Here is an 18,268-nt window from a genome sequence, read left to right as displayed (position 1 = left end):
TAAGCCAATTACTGCATAACAAGGTGAAGATTTGCTTTTACACAGTTTTAAGCAAATGACCTTCAGCGATGGAGTATCAAGCCAGTCTACATTGTGAGCTGCAGGACTGAGTTGATCCCCTTGAGCACCGCTCTTCTTGCTGGTTGTTGAGGTACTCCGGAGACAAAGTGTGCACCTCCTTCCTTACCAGACTTTGCTGGCCATTTGTTACATGACTTTTTCTTAGAGGGCATGTTTCTACATTCTAAAACATTGTTGCTTATGCAGGTCAGCTTTGGTATTTCTGTAGTGTACCTCACTTTTGTAAGGTGTTTACAATAACATTCTAGTTACTGTGCTTAAATTTGTTGCACAGTAGGCATGGCAACTTTGCTACAATCTAATTTATAAAGCTGCTGTTTTGAAGGTGAGCCAGCCCATATCTGATAAGTTTAACATGTTTACTAAAGCCCTTTTCTGCCCCAGCATTTTGATTTTATTCTCCTGGCTTAGTTGCTCTGTTGAGCCAAATTAACAGTATGTTGCCCTGTTGTGTGTATAGGTCTATCATGTAGCAGTTAAGGTCACCATTGTGCAGGCTGAAGCTTTGAATTGCAACAGCACCCTTGATCACCATACATTCTGAATTACTCCAGCAAGAATACCCTTTTGGTAAGTAGCTGTTCAAAACCTAGCAACCCTTTAGTGCTGTACAGTTATGAAATAGCTAGTGGGACAGTTGATCACTTTACAGTCTGTTCCAGCACAGGAACCAGCTATTCCTCAGTAATGTGCTTAAACATTTAACATGTTTGAGTCTAGCATACCATTTCTGATGTAGACAGCTGGCACAGATATAGCCATGAAACAGCTTCATGCTATGACATTAAAACAGGATACAAGACAATGAACACTTTATATGTAGTAGTTTTAATCTTGTATTGAAAAATAAATTACAGAAAATACCTTTAAATTGCAACAAAGAAAACTAACAATGCAAAATGCTTTGCAAGGGGTGGAATTGCAGTGCTCAAGGCAGGTTACTTCACAAACATTAAAAGAAAGCAATGTGACATGTAAACACTGACAAACTGATCTTTGCCCTATCACAGAACCATTGTTCCACTACAGAAAGGTCTACGAAATTGATAGTTTATACATTACACATGCTGTATTTAATTTGATATAAAAGCTAAACTGCAGAAAAGTGCTTACAGGTGATAATTTTTGGATGGAATTCCGAACAAGATTGGCAAAAGTGTTGCAACTGCTATATTGCTAATAAAGTCGATCAGTTTTAGAACGGCTGTGATATTTCAGGAGCTTCTAGAGGTTTAAGAAAGAAGGAAGAAAAGGCATGGCAGTGTACAGTTCAGGGGAGTGCTGCTTAACTACAGCGCTTTACATGTCACAGCATGGGGTGGATTCGAGTCTTTACAGTTTGCGTTGATGTAACGCTTCCTGTCTTTACCTTGTTGCGATTTCTACTGAACCGGTTGTTAAGTTTTAGCTTGGCTATAACATGACAGGAAGCAGCAGAGATACCTCTTTTCCCTGATAATGCCACATGGGTGTTGCATTTTAAGGGCTCAGGACTGAGGGGGAAATGCTACATCAGCCCTTTAATCTGAAGTGGGGCAGGAAGGGAGGACAGGCAACACTGTTCAAAGTCATGACCAGCAGGGCAGGAGTACTGACTAAATAGATGCCTGGTGAGCTACCTACAGCATGTAAGAATGTAAACTTTGGTTTGTGGTTCCTTAGGCTGTCAGGGAACACTAGTGCCACCCTCAATTGGCCTTTAACTTGGCGTGCTGCGTCACCTGCTCGCTCAGACTGGCTTTGATGGAATTTGCCACGCTTTGCCTAATGTTATCCTCCATATAGTGATCACTCAGAGGCTTCAACACCTGGAAAGTGAGAATGTGAGAGAAAAAAAAGATGGGAATATGAGACCAAAGAGGAATTAAAAGGAAAAAGCTGGGATGCAGAGCACACAATTACAGTTTAAGCAGAGAATGTTTTAAAAAAAACACACCTAGAAGGTCTGAGGTCAAAAATATGAGCCACTACAACCATCCCACCCCTGTCAAGCACCCATTTATACAAAAAAAAAAAAAAAAAAAGCAAACCTGTAGTCTACCTGGCTGTGAAACAGGCACACACAGTTTTAAACCGGCGCACATCGCAATTTTGTTAACCAGGAAAGTAAAATCAAGTTTAAAAAGTCAGTGCAGTAGCTATTTTTTCTTCTTGATATTGTTGTTTGAGGATAGTCTCTTTCTCTGTGCTGGTACAAAAGTGTGCCCCATCATGCGACTTCTTGCCACCTCAAACAGTTTGGAAAACACCTAGAAACAAGGAATGTGGTTAAGTTAGCAGCAAAGCACCAGAAAAGGCAAAGTTTTGGGTGGGGGTTGGTTTAAGGTCAAATGAGGAAAAAGGAGCCAGGATCTTGTATCAGCTGCTCTCACCTTTCGTGGAGTCCTCTGTGTAGCACAAGCAAGAAAAAGTAGTCAGTTAGGAGGGAGAGTGACATGACGACAAGTAAAGAAGAGCGCTGAGGCGAAAATGCACAAATACACTCAGATGGTCAAGTAACAGCAGTGGGAACAGTTTTCTGGAATTCCAGGAGGACAGAAGCAGCACAGCTATGACAAACGGATGACGGCATGCCAACATACACACCTGTTCCCAGAGGGTCTCGGCCACCTGGTCGATGACTGCACCCAGTTCGCGGAACTCCCCTGAGTATTTGACGTAGGCCCATATGCAGAGGGATATCAGCGCCACGCCCATGACCAGGTTGCACACTGTGGCTATACTGTTCAAACCAATGAATCCAGTCACTCCTGAGATGATGTACATGGCAAACATAACGGCAAAGAGGGTGGCAGGCGTGCGCGCAGCATAGAAGATGTTCTTGCTGTCATTGTGCTTGATGAAGTTGGCATAGGCTTCGTCCAGCTCGCTCTCCAGCTGCTCCTGGTAGCGCCGGCAGAACTCCTCGCCGCCCATCTTCTTCACAGCACGGAACTGCTTGATTGAGCTTTGCTTGAACTCCTCGTGACTACGTTCCAGGTCTGCAGGAGCGATGTAGGGCTTGTCTCCGCCGCACACCTACACGAAACCAAGCCAAGAGTAGTTTCACTACATAAAGACAAATTCCAAGGCAATCCTACATAAGCTTTTGGAAACACTAAGTTCAGCCACTTGCTAATAAAGGTCAAGCAGTATTGACACCACCCCTACAAGTGTCAAAACTTTGTGAGCTGTACAGAGATGCATAAATGGGGCATAATTTAAGGATCTTATTCTCCAGAAAGTCCCTCGTACAAAATTAGCTGCATTAATGACCAAGACAAGTATGTTTAAACTAACAAGGTAAAACCCTTGTCAAAGTCAGCATATTCTCATAAGCATAAAAACGTTTCTGCAAATCAGTAAGCCAGCACCTCACCTGCTCCATACTTTTGTTATAACTATCCTTTGCCCCAGCAACAGCTGCAAGGTTGTTGGCTTCAGCAGTTGCCTGGAAGCACAAGAAAGAGAACCAACTGATTTCAACCTGGTCAAGGCAAACTTATAAATATCACCTTTTTCAGGACTCAAGTCTTATAACAGCTATAACCATAAAGGCACAACCACATTGTTACACAGTTGTGTGATAAGATAAAAGCCAACTCTGTAAGACAATTACATTGGATAATCGTTTAAAAAGTATTTGCCAAACAATTTTAGGATTCTTTCTAATGTGTAAAAATCTGTCTTATTAAGGTCCGGCAGATCCAAACAAGAACATACCTGTAACATGGACTTGGGATGAGGCAGTTCCTCTCCTTGATATATCTTGATGTAAGCCTAGATAAATTAAATGGATCAGTAACTTTTTGATAAATGGAAAAGGCATGACAATTTGGTGTATGAGGTCTTACTTTGAAATATTCAACAAGATCCCTGCAAGTCACTTTGGATCCACCAATCTCCTTCACCACTAGTTTTTCTGGGGATAGTAGCAAGGGTACAAGGTTTTCCAACTCCTTCTTAAAATCATCATCAATATCTGGAAAGAGATGCAACAACCAGTTACACTCACAAAAAGGCACATGGGTACATAAGATCAACCACATGGGCAGTATTTTTTTTAAAAATCAGTGCTAACATTACCAGGAGTCACATTTGCCTGACATGTCCAGTTTAAAACTACTCCAGAGTGTTTTGCTCATTATGTAATGCAAGTCAGAACCAAATTTGTGAAACTCTAGCTGTAAATTCTTGTAAAAATAAATTCATTAAACAGTGAAGTGTGCTCCTGAGCCACAAAAGGTTTCCCCATTTCAGTCACATTCAGTGACATTTTAGTATAAATAGGGTAGGGCTTAAAATTCCTCAAGCAACAACTAAAATTCCCATTTTAAAAATTTGCCTGGAGGGCTCATTCCCTCTACATGATATAGAGATGTACATGAAGATATTTCATTGTTATGCACAGTGCTGTGGAACACTGCACAGCTGAACATACAAATGTTACTTCCCGCTGAGCAAAGAGCTGATTCTGTAATTGTAATAAGCGATGGAGGTTTTTTTGATTGAGATAAAACTCTTGGGCAAGCTGTTTGCCTCCTACAAATGCCAGAAAGCCTTCCAAGAAGACATTTTGTTCATTGAAACCACATGCTCCTGTAAGGCTTACATTATTCTTAGATTATTGTACTTAAGTATTTTGATTTATTCATTTTAGTTCCCTGAAACCTTAGTTTTTGGTTTTACTTTGGAAAGTAATTTCAAGCATTTTTGATTTACTGGATTTCATTAATGGAATTCAAATTTCTTTGAAATTTGACAAAACAATTTAGTTTGGACTTCAGATTGTATTTGCTTTAGTTAAGAGCCAAAAAATTAAACCAAGTAATTCAGACTTATCAAAACATACAGAAGCAGAATGTTTCAAAAAAGTATTCTTATCCAATTATTCTAATTGTCAGGATAATTGGTACTCAAATAAAAGTTTCAGCCATAAATTGCTGTAATTTTGCTCAGGAATGTATAAAAGTTTGTACCACTGAAAATGTTATGCCTTTGAGTTATGAATGAATTCACCTTACAGTTTTTCATGAATAGATTATCTTCATAAGGTGGGCGTGGGACGGGGGACAACCATAAGTGCACAAAAAATATGGATCTGCCCAGAAAACAATGCATACGAACGCAAATCTTCAGCATCTTGTATGCACAAATTTGTGTGGCTGTTCATTGGAACTGATGTCCACTAGAAGCAGAAAGTTCACATCGTTCATACGGCCTGAGATATTTAACCCTGAATTTGTTCCTACTTTTTGGTTCAACACAAAATAGAACGAAGTGCATATTTACCTGAATAATTCACAACAATGCTGAAAGTTAATACAATATTAGATTGCATGAGGAATGATAAACAGGAAAGTCACTGCACCTTTGAGTCGTCCATCAAACCAAGGGTTGGTGGCAACTTTGAGACCAGGATGTGGCAGCAGGAAGCAACTGATATTGGAGAAGCAGGAATGGATATGTTTCCTGACATTCTGCAGTTCCTCATGTTGGTTCTGTTTGACCTAAGACAAGGAAGCAATTAACACCATCATCTTCAGAAATAAAACTGTATCCAGTTTAATGACAGTAGTTCATACACAGGTATCTTTTATATGTTACTTCTGTGTTCTATAAAAAAAGTAGAAGTGGAAAGCAACAATGCAAAAACCTTAACCTCACATCCAGAAGTAAAAATGAAGCAAATCAATATATTTCATGCAAGCTGGCTCTGCCCAGCTGTTGCCAGGAAAGCAATGTATAGCACCTTCATCCACAGAAGAAATTAAATCCTGCTATGGGCCTCAATGCCATGCATCAGTGCACACTGGCCTGAGCTAGGGGCAACATGGACCATGTGTTGAACACAAACGAAGACCAATAAACTGAATTTTATACGTACAACAAATCTGAGTACACCCCTGGGCAATATCACTTACGTGTCAAATGATTAAAAAATATCACCTCAATAATTCCATTATTTCCAAGTTGAACACGAGGGTATTTGCTCTTATGTAAAATTAAAAAAAAACCAAGTTTAGATTTACTATGTTAAAAATACAGGCCCCCACAGTACGAAGTCGATGCAACAAAAGTCCGGACACCTTTCATTACGGAGATTCAAATCTCATTTTCTACGTCCACCTTTATGACACACTCAAGCCTCCTCAGCATGAAGGAGAGATGTTCTGTGCTTCACAATTTTTTCCAGTTGCTCTTTGCTGGAGGGACTGTGTTGCTCTGCATGTCTCCTTAATACCCCAAATGTGTTCTTTTGGATTCAAGTCAGGCAACATACTTGGTCAGGTCATAGTTTTCACTTTTTTATTCTTTAGAAACTCTTGCAGGATTTTGGCAGAGTGCTTTGGATCATTATCATGCTGTAATACTCCTCTTCTGCCAAGCTTCTGGAGACAGGGAATCATCTTGTCAGCCAGTATTTTGGTATATCCACAGGCATTCACGCCATCTATAAATGTCATCTCCCCAATGCCTTTTCCACTTATGCAGCCTCATATCACACTCTCACCTCTGTGCTTCACTGTCAGGACTATGAATTCACTGTGGTAGTCTGGTCAGGTTCACGGCAAACATGCTGGACCATGTTCGCCCCATCTGAGGCAAACAAATTTATTTTGATCTCATCTGACCAAAGAATGTGCTCCCAGTATTCATCAGGCTTCTTATGGTCTTTAGCAAAGTTTAATCCTGCAGTTTTGTGCTGAAGAGCAAGCAAGGATTTTATTTTTGGACGGCATCCAAAGGTTGATGTTATGCAATGTCCTTCGCACTACCTCAGCTGTCACAGAAACTCCGATTTCCACCGATAACCCTTGTGTCAAGTCTGAAGCACTTGCAGAATCTAGCTCTGAAAAACAAAGACGGGCAAGTAGCACACTGCCCGTGGCGCCATTTTAGGACGGCCACTTGTGCTCTGATTACATTGTGGTACTATGGCTTGTTCTGTACCTCCTGATTACTGCTGAAACTATGTTGACTGATTTTCAGTTAGTCACCGATGTTCCTGTATCCTTTTCCATCTTTGTGAAGTCTCAGTCAGATTTTTCAATTCCTCTGGCAATTCTTTTCCATGCAGAAACATGATGCAGATAGATGCAGCCCATAGGGCCAAAACTGAGAAAATTCCAGCATTCACAGGACTGAATGTCAGCAAAAATAAAAGGTGGACATACAAAGTACTGGGGGGGGGGGGGGGGGGGGGGGGGGATTGAATCAGTGATGAAAGGTGTACTGACTTGTTGACCACTGAGTTTCTACTGGGGTGCCTGCATTTTTAATATAGTAAATCTAAACTGTTAGTTTTTAATTTCACATAAGAGCATATACCATACAGTTCAACTTAGAAATAATGCAATCATTGAGGTGATACAATTTTGAATCATTTGACATTTAAGTGATATTGCACATGGGTGTACTCATTTCTGGTATGTGTGTGTCAGAGACAGCTGGTAGCATAGTGGTTAGAGCTACTGCCTTTCGACCCAAAGGTTCCACCAGGTTTCCACCTCCGCCTACAGTACCCTTGAGCAAAGTACTTACCCGAAATTGCTCCAGTTAAAAAAAAAAGTTACCCAGCTGTATAAATGGGTAAATAATTGTAACCTTAACATTGTAAGTCACTTTGTAGAAAAGCATCAGCTAAATAAGTGTACACGCACAAATGTTTGTCACACTAGTGTGGAAAAACAAACTAAAGGGAGACCCTGAAAAAAGGTACCTCCTCTCAAAATTAGGTAAGAGCCAAATTTTTCATTTCATTAGCTATTAAACATTTCAGAATCAGGTCTCAGACACTGATTATCCTCAAAGCAGTGACTATAAGACGGCATATTCTAGTCTTGGCACGTAAGATGGGTGGCCACTGAACCTCAGGTCTGTGACCACAAAATCAAGAGAGGTTAGAAGTTCAACTGTATGAATCTCACAGAAAACTGGACAGGACAAACATGGGTCATGCATAAACACATGCAAACTAACTACTTCAGATGAAGCAACAACCTGAGCTACGACCACCACCAATCTTCTCTACCACTGCTAATTACTCCTAGGTATATAGATTTTGACTTGAGAATTTGCGCAGGTGATAAGAGATTAACAGGTAAAAAATGGGTTAATGCCAAAACGGCATACAGCCCAAAAGCAAACAATAGTGGACAGTGTTCACTTCAATACTATGTAGCAGACACCTTACCTGCAGTCTCTTCTCCAAGAACCTCTTCCCTCCCTCTAAGCCATACGGATGCTCATAGGGGTAACTCCAGTCTCTTATTAGGAACATAAGCGTCTGTTTAACAAATACATAAATTAAAATATAGCTCAAATTTCCAAAGATTGCTGAAGCTTCCCATGCAATGCATTTTGACAAAACAATGCCTCACTGGTAGGTGGGGATACACACCAAAGAACTGTATTGATATAAATTCAGACAAAACTGTGCCAAATTTACCTTGAGCAGCTAATTACCTGAAAAGGTTTCCTATAGATTTCCTCCATGGCGAGTCGTCCATATTCTGTGAAGAGCTACAGGAAATGAAAGACGCCCCTTTCTAAATTACGTAAAAAGTTTAAGAACCAGAATAAAGGAATCTTAATCTGAGGTGACCATTTTCAATATGATTTTGCATTCAATATAAACCTATACCATTTTATAATTAGCACCATTTTAGATGCTTCATTTACACCAAGTCTTTACAAGTCACCAATTTAACCAAACCCAAAAAACAATTAGTATATTTAATGAGCTATGAGATTTTCAAAAAAGTTATTCACCTGAAGATGCTGTAGGTCATCTTCTTGGATGTTCTGTGTCAAGTTATAAACCTGAAAGACAGACACTTGTTATACTTAATTTTAAAAAAAAAAAAAAAAAAAAAAAAAAACCTGAAGCAAAACTGCAAACTAACCATCTGGTTTATTTAAAGTGAGGTCAGTTGGACTGGGTCCTTGCATACAGCCATTGTAATATATGCATGGGGTGCAATACCTTTTCCTGTGTATCTTCAATGAACAAATGGAAGAAACCTTTTCTAGCTTGCAAAATGTATTAGGCTTAAGGTACAAAACCTTTCATTAACTTACTTATGAGAAGTATTAAGCTCACCTGGACAGAGCTGGTCATGGTGCTCAGTGCAAACACGGTGGCACAATCTTTAATTGTTGACTGGCTGTCAAAGGCCCCCTGAGTGTCAACTAAAAGAACTGCCACCTGTGGAGGGGACAGAATTAAAGAACTTTGTGATCAATGCCATCTAAACATTTGAAACTAGTTTTCACCTGTCACTTGCTTCCAAAACCCACTAAGCATGATATCTCATACTATATCTCTACAAGACCACATTTAAAATGAATTCAATCTTACTGTTGCAGCACATATTACTCCCTTAGAAATAAGCACTATACACTTCAAGTCTTATTTCAGCCTAATGAATCATTGTAATGTTCAGGTGACCAGCATTCTGGAAGCTGACAAAAACTTAAAGACAGGGAAGGGGGGAAAGAAAAAAATAAAGTCTCACCTTGCTACCATCTGGTTTGTCAACCACAAACACTTCGCTCCACACTTGTATACCCGTCGTCTCCCTCTCACAACCCCCCCTCCAGGAGAAGCCAGTTAAAGGGTCCTCATCCGTGCCCAGCCACAAGTTAGACTTCTGCATGGTTTGGGGGTTACATTGAAACAGGAGAAAATGTAACCGCAAGTGCAGCCGCTGGAGGGCAGTACAGTCATGTTCGTAAACAGTCCAACATGGACATGAAATTTATCTGGTCCATTTTCTAAACTAAGAACTCTGAAGAGCAGAAATTTTATATACTTTTAATGAAGCCAATCAACACTACAACTGAACCAAAGATAAGGTAAAAGTGTACAGAACTGTTAAAGTTCAGTCTGAGGACCATTTTTGAATTTAAAATAAAGGAACTCAGCCCTCATATAATAGCCATTATGTGAGCAAAAAAGATGATGCTTATGAAAATACAGGCCCTTTTTTCTATACAATACTTTTATTCAGTACAACATCATTTTAGTCAGTTAACTGATCATTTTACTTCTGCAAAAGGCATCTCTCTGTAAAACTGCTTATATCAGACACTTTGGAACAGACAGTGTATCAAATCCAAAGAGGTTTTATTGTGAAAATATTTTAAAATAAGTGTTACAAGATGCTGCAGGGTCTCTGGAGCTACCAGGACACTGGAACTAAGAAAAAGGTGATTCAGACAGCAACCCATCATGCTCTCTTCCTGCCTCTGAGGAACTTGGGCCTCCTTCGACAGACACCAGGTGTGAGATTTCTCATACGTGGTTAATCTTACCTAATGAATAACTGAAAGTGTTGTCCCACATACAAAAAACAAATGCAGGGGGGGGTTGCATGATACAAAGTTTCAGGAAATTCAAGTCCCACACCAGGCTGTTCTGTCATGATACCTGAACTGCTACAGCCTGCAACTTAAACTGGTAAATTTAGTTATTTTCTGGATAACAAGAATACACTTATAACCATCACATCAACTGCCAATAATATGAGCATATTCTACAGGGGAATCATAATGTAGTGCTTCGGGAAGATGAACCAGCGATCGCCTCCTTCCCGTGCAAATAACACTCCTCCCGTAGTACCCTTCTGTAAAGTGCTGACCCTGAATTGTTCCAAAATATTGGGTACATGTATTGTAAGAGACCTTTGATTTTAACCATTTTATATCCATTTTCATTTTGTACTGTTAAGGTAACTAAACTAAGGTAAAGGTAACTGAAGCCGAGCCCCTTAATACAACCCATCTGCAGACACAATCTCTTGAGAAACGCTGCCTGGTAAGAACAACAATACAGGAATACATTTGCAAATGACAAACCAGATTGCAACTGGACTGCAAGCCTAAGAACCAACAGCACAGAGACAGTTCCTGTGGGCCGCACTAGGAAAATAATCTCCACCTTGTTACTGATATATCAAGAATTAGCCTCACCTGGTTGTACATATAGCGCAGCATGAAATCAAGCAGGAAAGACTTGCCCTTGCGGAACGCGCCAGCCACCGACACCACCACCACGTCCAGGTCACGCACGTGTTCCTGCATGAGGACGCTCTCCAGGGCGCCCTCGTCCAGTTCAAATTGGTGCTCTTCATCATCTGTCAGTACAATCTGGACAGGGCAGGCTGCCCCTATTTCAGGCAACTCCTCTCCACGGGCTGGTGGCACCCATGTCCGCCTTAGTGGTACCTCCTCCACACCACTCCCACCTAAAAAGGGAGTATAAAGTAACAGCCTTGACACAGCAGATTCAACTTAATCACTGCTATATTTCCACTGTAGCGATTACGGAAACAACCATTGCCAAAGGTAAAAATCACAAGCATAAATTTACATTATTATATGATTAACATTACTGTATGAGAGCTTATGGCGTATGTTAACCCCATAACTAAGAAAGCAACAAATTTATGAAAATTAAATAGAAGGCAGAAACGGCCGCCTTACAAACATCATGCACACTTCCTTGAATTTTTCATAGTACAACTGTTTTCACAAACATATATCTCCTCTAATCTTAGGCACTAATCCCCCCCTTAGCTGTGTGATCAATGCACTTCTAGCATGAACACATTACCAGAGATGCTGCTTCTCCAGTTTCACACAAATTTCTCAATTTATACAGTTCTGAACATATAGAAAGTGGTATAAAGAAACATATCAATGCCAAACCATAATTTTGCCATTTCTGTGAGAATGGAAGAGAAAACATGCCCTTCCACCTGTGACAACTAACAGGTCTTCTTAATTTAAGTCCTCAACACTGTCAGCAAGCTTCCAGTATGAATGAGGGAGACCAGTTTACATTGGGAACAAGATGAGGACAAACATAATACCAGGCTGCGATGCTATGCATTGACCCTTCATTCAGGTGCAGACCGCTATTCTGCCAGCTAGTTGAGGGACTGGGGAGTTACTCCAGCAGCCTCATCACATTACATAAAAGTAGCAGTGTCACTGGCATTGCAAGATGTGTTTAGACCATGTTACAAAAATAAAACTTCTCAGTTTCACTTGGCATCCTAGTGACTCTCCTTGAAGGCTACAGAGGTCTGTGTGATAAACCCAAGGTTTGATAACATGAGTGTCCCCATTTGGAGCAACAAGGTGCTTCTGTGCTTCAGTGACAAGGAAAGCAATGGTTCCAGTATCAATACTGGAAATTCTACCCACTGATGCTTTATGCCAACCAAAGAACACTCCACCTGCCCCCACTGACTTCTGATTAAAAACAGGCCAAAGGCTACTAAGCATAAGTCCCCCCCCCCACTTTCATATAGCATGCAAGACAATTCCATGACACTCTGGCGAAAGCAAGACAGCGAAAATGATTTAAAAGATGAGGAATGACTATGACAGTTACCCAAATGGAAAAAAAATAAAAAGGAGCTGACAGCAGTCAACTTTCCCTATGCTAGTGATCTCTCAGAGGAGCCCCCTTCCAGAACAGAAGCTGCAGAATTAGGTAATAAAGTAACTTCATAATTATAACCTTTACACTGGTCTTGCCTTGGTATTTGCACTTACAGTTCAAAATCAGAAGCAGATTAAAGCAAGCATGGATTATTAATAATTATAAAATTGTTGAAAATGCAAAGAACACTGAATTTAATTTGAAATATTTAATTTAAAATGCTTAAAAACTATGTACCATATATTTACATTTATTCACTTAGACACTTTTCTCCAAAGCGACTTACAATGGATTCTATGTAGTGTTATGATCCCACACACACCTTATTCACCAAGGTCACTTACACTGCTAGATACACTACTTACAATGGGTCACTCATCCATACATCAGTGAAACACACTTTCTGTGTCACTCACACACTATGGGGGAACCTGAACAGCATGTCTTTGGAGTATGGGAGGAAACCAGAGCACCTCAAGAAAACCCATGCAGACACGGGAAGAACATGCAAACTCCACACAGACTGAGTGGAGATCAAACCCATGTTCTCTCACACCACCCAGGTGCTGTGAGGCAGCAGCAGCACTACTCACTGTGCTGCCCATATGAATGAGGTATACAGTAGAAGGATACAGAAAACCAGCATCAGTTTTTAATTTGGCTAAATACAAACAATTGTTTAGCCAATGCATTTACCTGGAGGCTGAATGAAGCAATTCAGGTGATGTTTCCAAGAGAAAAGTACCTGTCATAACTGGAACCAACAAGCGACCACCATGTTAAAACAAGTCTTTGATCACAACTACTAAACAGCATGTTACCACAGAGACCTAAAGGCAAGTGCAAAGGGCCCTCCACCCTTGTGCAAATACCTGCCAAAACATGTCGCTGAACTAGTTTGATTTGCAAACCTAGTTTTCCTACAAAGCCACCATTTTAAATTCTTCAGCCAGTCACAATTTTAATTTCTCATTTAGACCCAAGTGGAACACAAGGAGCAACATGTAAGCACTGGGTCCTCAACTTACAAAGATGATTGGGACCAGAAGTCAGTCATAACTCAGTTTATTCATAAATCCAACCATTACATAAATCAAAAAAGCTTAATAGTACAGATACCCCTTTTTTTTTTCATGGGGTAGGTTCTGTACAATTCTCAAAGCTATAATGAATTTAGAATCCCACTACAAGACTACTCCATTATTATAACTCACTCGTCCTATGCAAGGTCGCTGTGTTCCAAGGCTTATCCAGGAAACAAAGGGCATAAGGCAGGGAACACTTGACATGATGCCTGTACATTGTAAGGCAACTTTAACATGTGCAACATTTGCCAGCATCTGGCCATTTTCGGTTTATCATCAATAAGGAGTAATAGAGACAAAGCTCAACTTATTTATCAAGCAGCTTCTGGAAAAGTCTTGACTATACCTATAATTAATAAAAATCAAGACCTTATTAGATTTTCTTAACTTTAAGCTACATTAAAAACTGAAAATGACTGAAAACACATTGTCACAAATCCATATTTAAGGCCAAACATTGACAACTTCACCTTACAAATGTGAAACATTCTTCTTGTTATTGATCACCAACACTGAGGAACACCAGATACATGCTATAAACACTATAAAAGCAAGTGAATGTGCCCAGTCCAGCTTGGGTGCTCAACTAACTGGACAAAAATTCATGTGGTGTTCATCATGTCCTAGAAAACATACAAGTGAAGAAAAATGTTTCAATATTCAAAAATTCATAACTCAAATTCATGTAATGCAAGGACTCAATGTTTACCTGAAAAATCTATATTTCAGTCATATTCCTTGAAATATGCACTCCACAGGCAGATGCAGAGATTTAAGATTCTAGATAAAGCAAAAACTCATGCTACTGAATGCCTCCAGTAGAGATCTGTATAAATTTATTTATAGCAGCTTAATTTACTCATTTGTATAGCATGATATTTTATGTTGAAAGGGTGGCACTTCTACTGAAAGGTCAAACTGCAGGACTCATGTGAACTTAATCAGTACGCCACTATATGAATGTTTCAGATGGCAATTTTTATGATTAACAACTGAAATGTTCATTGCAGGACTAAAAAAAAAAAAATTCAAGCAGCAAATAGAACTAATTACATTTCTTATGGCTGCAACAGCTTCAGCAGCAGGGGGAAAGAAGGTAATTTCAGCTATTTACAAGAAAGAGGTAGACCCAAAGCATGGAGAGAAAGCAGAAGGTGTATTCTTCATAACCTCCTGCTAAGGAAGGGGAAGTGGTCAATCCAAAAGTGAGTACAGCCTTATATTAAATATCAAAACAAAAGCCCATTGAATGTCCTGAAGTACTATCTAATTCAGGATTCAAAGTGCTAAAGAAGTGACTTGTAAATTGTGCAAGTGAAAGTGTGGGTAAGGAGCTTATTAATATACGCTAGAAAATTCTTAATTACACACACATTCCTCACAAAGGGCTTCATTTTTTGTGAAATCACCCCTTAAGGTGAATTTCTCTTGTGTGGGGTTTCATTACCATCATTTTTTTATAGGGTGGGAATAAAAATAAAAAAACCTCACCTAAAATACTAAAATGACATTATAATGTCTGCATGACACCACCACCAACATGTTACAATATTTTTAAAGTATTTCAAGCCTTTTTTTGATTTTCATTGTTACTAAACTGTTTGTCAAATGCAGGGTCACCAATATCCAGAGTCTACCCAGGAAGCACAGGGTGTGAGGCAGGGTACACCCTGGACAGATTCTGGTAGTTTTGGCTTATGGATGTTTACAATATAAAGAAGTGAAATTTACAAGAACACTGGATCTGGTTACCAACTACCAAGGGGGAGCTGGTAGGGTAGTGGTTAGAGCTGCTGCCGCCTTTGGACCCAAAGGGCACAGGTTTGAGTCTCACCTCCAGCTCTAGTATTCTTGAGCAAGGTACTAAGTACCAGTAGTAGAGCAAGGTACTACCAGCCAGCCCTGTAAAATGTACTATTCAGATGCGATAACCCTTTATTATCCTTATTAAGCATCTTACAGCAATTCAACATGTATACTCAAGGGTAATTCACACTGTATTAATTCAGAATAAGTACCTCGATTCAGAGTACTATGGCAGGAAGGGGACTGAAACCAGTAACAGGCAACAGCTCGGAACATCACGCCATTCACAGAATAGCTGCAGTAAAAACTATCCACTTGCAAAAATGGGTAAATCACTTGAGAGAAGAGCCAGATTATTAGTTTTTAATCCATTTTAGCTTATTTAAATATAAAGTATATATTTTGATAAGCCACTGGAGCAAGTTTGATACAACGAAACCCTGTTTTGAGGGCATTCTTCCTTTGCAGCAGCTTTCATAAATAGTTTCCTGAGTGGTTACACTGTGCCAGCAACTTATATTCTCTTGAGAAGACAAAGCTATGACAAGTATAACTTTCTGGCAGCACAGGGAGAGCCCACAAGTTACACCTAAATACAAATATATACTACAAATTTTTTACAACTGGAAATTTAAGTTCGCCTTTCAGGAATGCATCTGGGACACACTGACTGTTCTCAATCACAACCACGAGGCAGATACTCAAAGGACAGTCAAATCACTGTGAGAGAGAGAGAGAGAGATTGCAGCTGGGCCCTCACCTGTATGACCTGAGCGGGTGACTGCTGGACATTTCCCTCATCCCACACACACACAGTGATTCATTTGCCAGAGACATACATACATACTCGTGCACTCCTTCCTCTCCGGACCACCGCCGCCAGCCCCAGGCTGCAGTCGCACACGTGTTACCCCGCGACATGATGGCGCACGCGGACTGGCGCGCGCACACGACACGGACATTCATCATTTGCCAGTGCACCTCAACTCAAGTAGAGGGTACGGCACCGAACAGCACCATGGTAACTGGGTTAGGGTCACCTGTGCTGTGCAACATCACAGTGCCACAGCAACGTGTAGCGGCCCGTACCGCCACACTCTGGCTCTCGTCTCGTGCCGCCCCTCAACTTGTCACCTGCGCCAAACTACCGGCGACTGTCACTTTTACCTGCTTCTTCCGGCTATTTTCAGCCGCCACACCGCACACGTGACGTACACCACGAATGTCAATGTGAAACGCGCTGCAGAAGAGAAAACACACAAGAAACGCAGAGATGGGCACACGGCCCCAAAACAACACACCGTCAGTCTGAGTGTGTTAGTATGTCAGAGCTGGAGCGCGTCGCTAGCTTGAGAAAGAGAGAAAAACAAGACAGCACTTTTCATCACCAGGCAAGTTCGTGTGGAAATGCGTTAACACTGTCGTCGACGTTTAGCGCCAAAAAGAAACAAATCGCTCACTGTCTGCGCCGCCTCGACTCTGGCAGTTACAGTCGCGGTTAATACGCGGTTCCTGTTCCTGCCGTTCCCGCCAGCAGTCCGGCTTCACTCAGCGAGACGAGCTCGTGTCGCGAAATCCGAGCCAAAGTAAGTATCATGTGTGCAGTTTATGAGGCCGCCGCCGCTTTGCTCACGGGGCTCCGCGCACGCCGTGCTCCCGCTCCCGCCACCGTTCAGCCGCCGGGGAGGAAGCAGCAGCAGGCCGGCTCAGAGTCAGCGCAGCGGCTCGCCGGAGCCACAGCGAGGGGAAAACGAGCTGCCACCGCTCGTCAGCCCCGCCGGCACTGACTGGGTACCGCAACACACGGACTCCTCCGCGGACGAACACGGCCGTACCTTCCGAGAAGACATAGCTTTTACAGTTTCGCTGTGAATGACTGCGGTTCCTCAACTCTCTCTCCTCCGCCATTTTGTTCTGTTTAAAATAACCCAATGGGACTGACGTCGCGCGCGCTACCCCCCGGCCCACGTGCCTTTATCGAGCTTTCACAGCTCAGTGCTGCGCTCCGCCGGGTCCTAAAGGCCGCAAAGGCACGGCGCTTGATTCCGTCGTTAACTATTACCCTTGACCTTTGCTAGTACAGCTTTTTCTCGCTTTATGTTTAACTTTTCAAAAACCTTCTCTGTGTAAACCAGATCTTCTCAGGCCAAACCATTAAAACTGCCAGCCGTGGGTCGTTGATGCGTTTAAGCAGGAGTGATTTTCTCCTCATGCATCATCTATCTAGTTGAACCAAAGCTCTTGGACCCCAGTTATCGATGCGATCCCTCTGCAGTTCATTATGCAAAACCCTGCGACAGCAAGACAATAATGTCACGTATAAATAAGTTTGTTTTTGTGGCTGACAAAGACTACACAGATTTTTTTTTTCCACCAGAACACCTATAACATATAGCAAAGAGTCCTACAAGCCAGAGTAGCAGTAGGTCAGAGTTAGATTTTAATGAGGAGAAATGAGTTTGAGTTCCAGAAGGGGCAATAAAATCACTGTGCAGGTGAATCATTCCAGCTAATCTCATGCCATCTCTTTTCTTGGAATCTTTGTGAAACTGGCTCTGCTGGAAATATCACTTTTTACCCAGTCGCGTATGCAGCCGATGTTGTGAAAGCCTTGTCAAAGATCATAACTGTTTTGCCACACAATATTTCACCTGAAAGTTGACTCATCAGTGAAAAAATCTAGTTGCGTAATCCAGAAATGTTCAGGGGAACAGGGACAGGTAGCTAAATGTGCGGCCTTTAACAAACCAAAACACCCCTGAGGTTTTCATTTCTAACGTAAGAATCAAGATAAAGTTTCAAAAAAATGTTCCCAGGCTGCCAGGAGGTGATCTCTTGATGACAGAGTGCTACTGAGCTG

At 41.2% G+C, this 18,268-nt stretch overlaps 1 protein-coding gene and 1 long non-coding RNA gene across 6 annotated transcripts; one reads left to right on the top strand and one right to left on the bottom strand.

Annotated features, from left to right (window-relative positions):
- The first annotated feature begins 118 nt into the window (after positions 1 to 118).
- LOC108933726 (uncharacterized) lies at positions 119 to 2,105 on the top strand. Its single transcript, XR_001966083.2, has 2 exons — positions 119 to 151; positions 542 to 2,105. It is a non-coding gene; the product is annotated as an uncharacterized LOC108933726 (long non-coding RNA).
- LOC108933724 (atlastin-2-like) lies at positions 894 to 17,360 on the bottom strand. 5 transcript variants are annotated; one of them, XM_018750963.2, is made up of 14 exons: positions 17,244 to 17,359; positions 11,038 to 11,312; positions 9,582 to 9,716; positions 9,167 to 9,271; positions 8,836 to 8,886; positions 8,530 to 8,586; positions 8,258 to 8,350; positions 5,432 to 5,570; positions 3,915 to 4,042; positions 3,784 to 3,840; positions 3,440 to 3,511; positions 2,668 to 3,099; positions 2,454 to 2,468; positions 894 to 2,330 (listed from the first exon to the last, which is right to left on the bottom strand). In XM_018750963.2, the coding sequence occupies exons 1-14, from the start codon at positions 17,314 to 17,316 to the stop codon at positions 2,220 to 2,222; spliced, it is 1,743 nt and encodes a 580-aa protein (XP_018606479.1). In that variant the 5' UTR covers positions 17,317 to 17,359; the 3' UTR covers positions 894 to 2,219. The 5 variants fall into 5 exon arrangements, with proteins under 5 accessions (XP_018606479.1, XP_018606481.1, XP_018606480.1 ...); XM_018750965.2 differs by lacking the exon at positions 2,454 to 2,468; XM_018750964.2 differs by lacking the exon at positions 2,454 to 2,468 and having other exon boundaries at positions 894 to 1,889; positions 17,244 to 17,358.
- Between the last annotated feature and the right edge of the window lie 908 nt (positions 17,361 to 18,268).

This window comes from Scleropages formosus, chromosome 16 (assembly GCF_900964775.1).
Source record: "Scleropages formosus chromosome 16, fSclFor1.1, whole genome shotgun sequence".
NCBI lineage: Eukaryota > Metazoa > Chordata > Actinopteri > Osteoglossiformes > Osteoglossidae > Scleropages > Scleropages formosus.
The sequence above is the reverse complement of the archived record's forward strand: the minus strand, read 5'-3'. Positions and strand labels throughout refer to the sequence as shown.

Coding starts and splice junctions, on each gene's coding strand:
- LOC108933724 (XM_018750962.2), bottom strand. CDS start 17,316: ATGGCGGAGGAGAGAGAGTTGAGGAACCGCAGTCATTCACAGCGAAAC. Junction 11,313..17,243: donor AAGCTATGTCTTCTCGGAAG/GTACGGCCGTGT, acceptor CTCCCTTTTTAG/GTGGGAGTGGTGTGGAGGAG. Junction 8,351..8,529: donor TCTATAGGAAACCTTTTCAG/GTAATTAGCTGC, acceptor TTTGTTAAACAG/ACGCTTATGTTCCTAATAAG.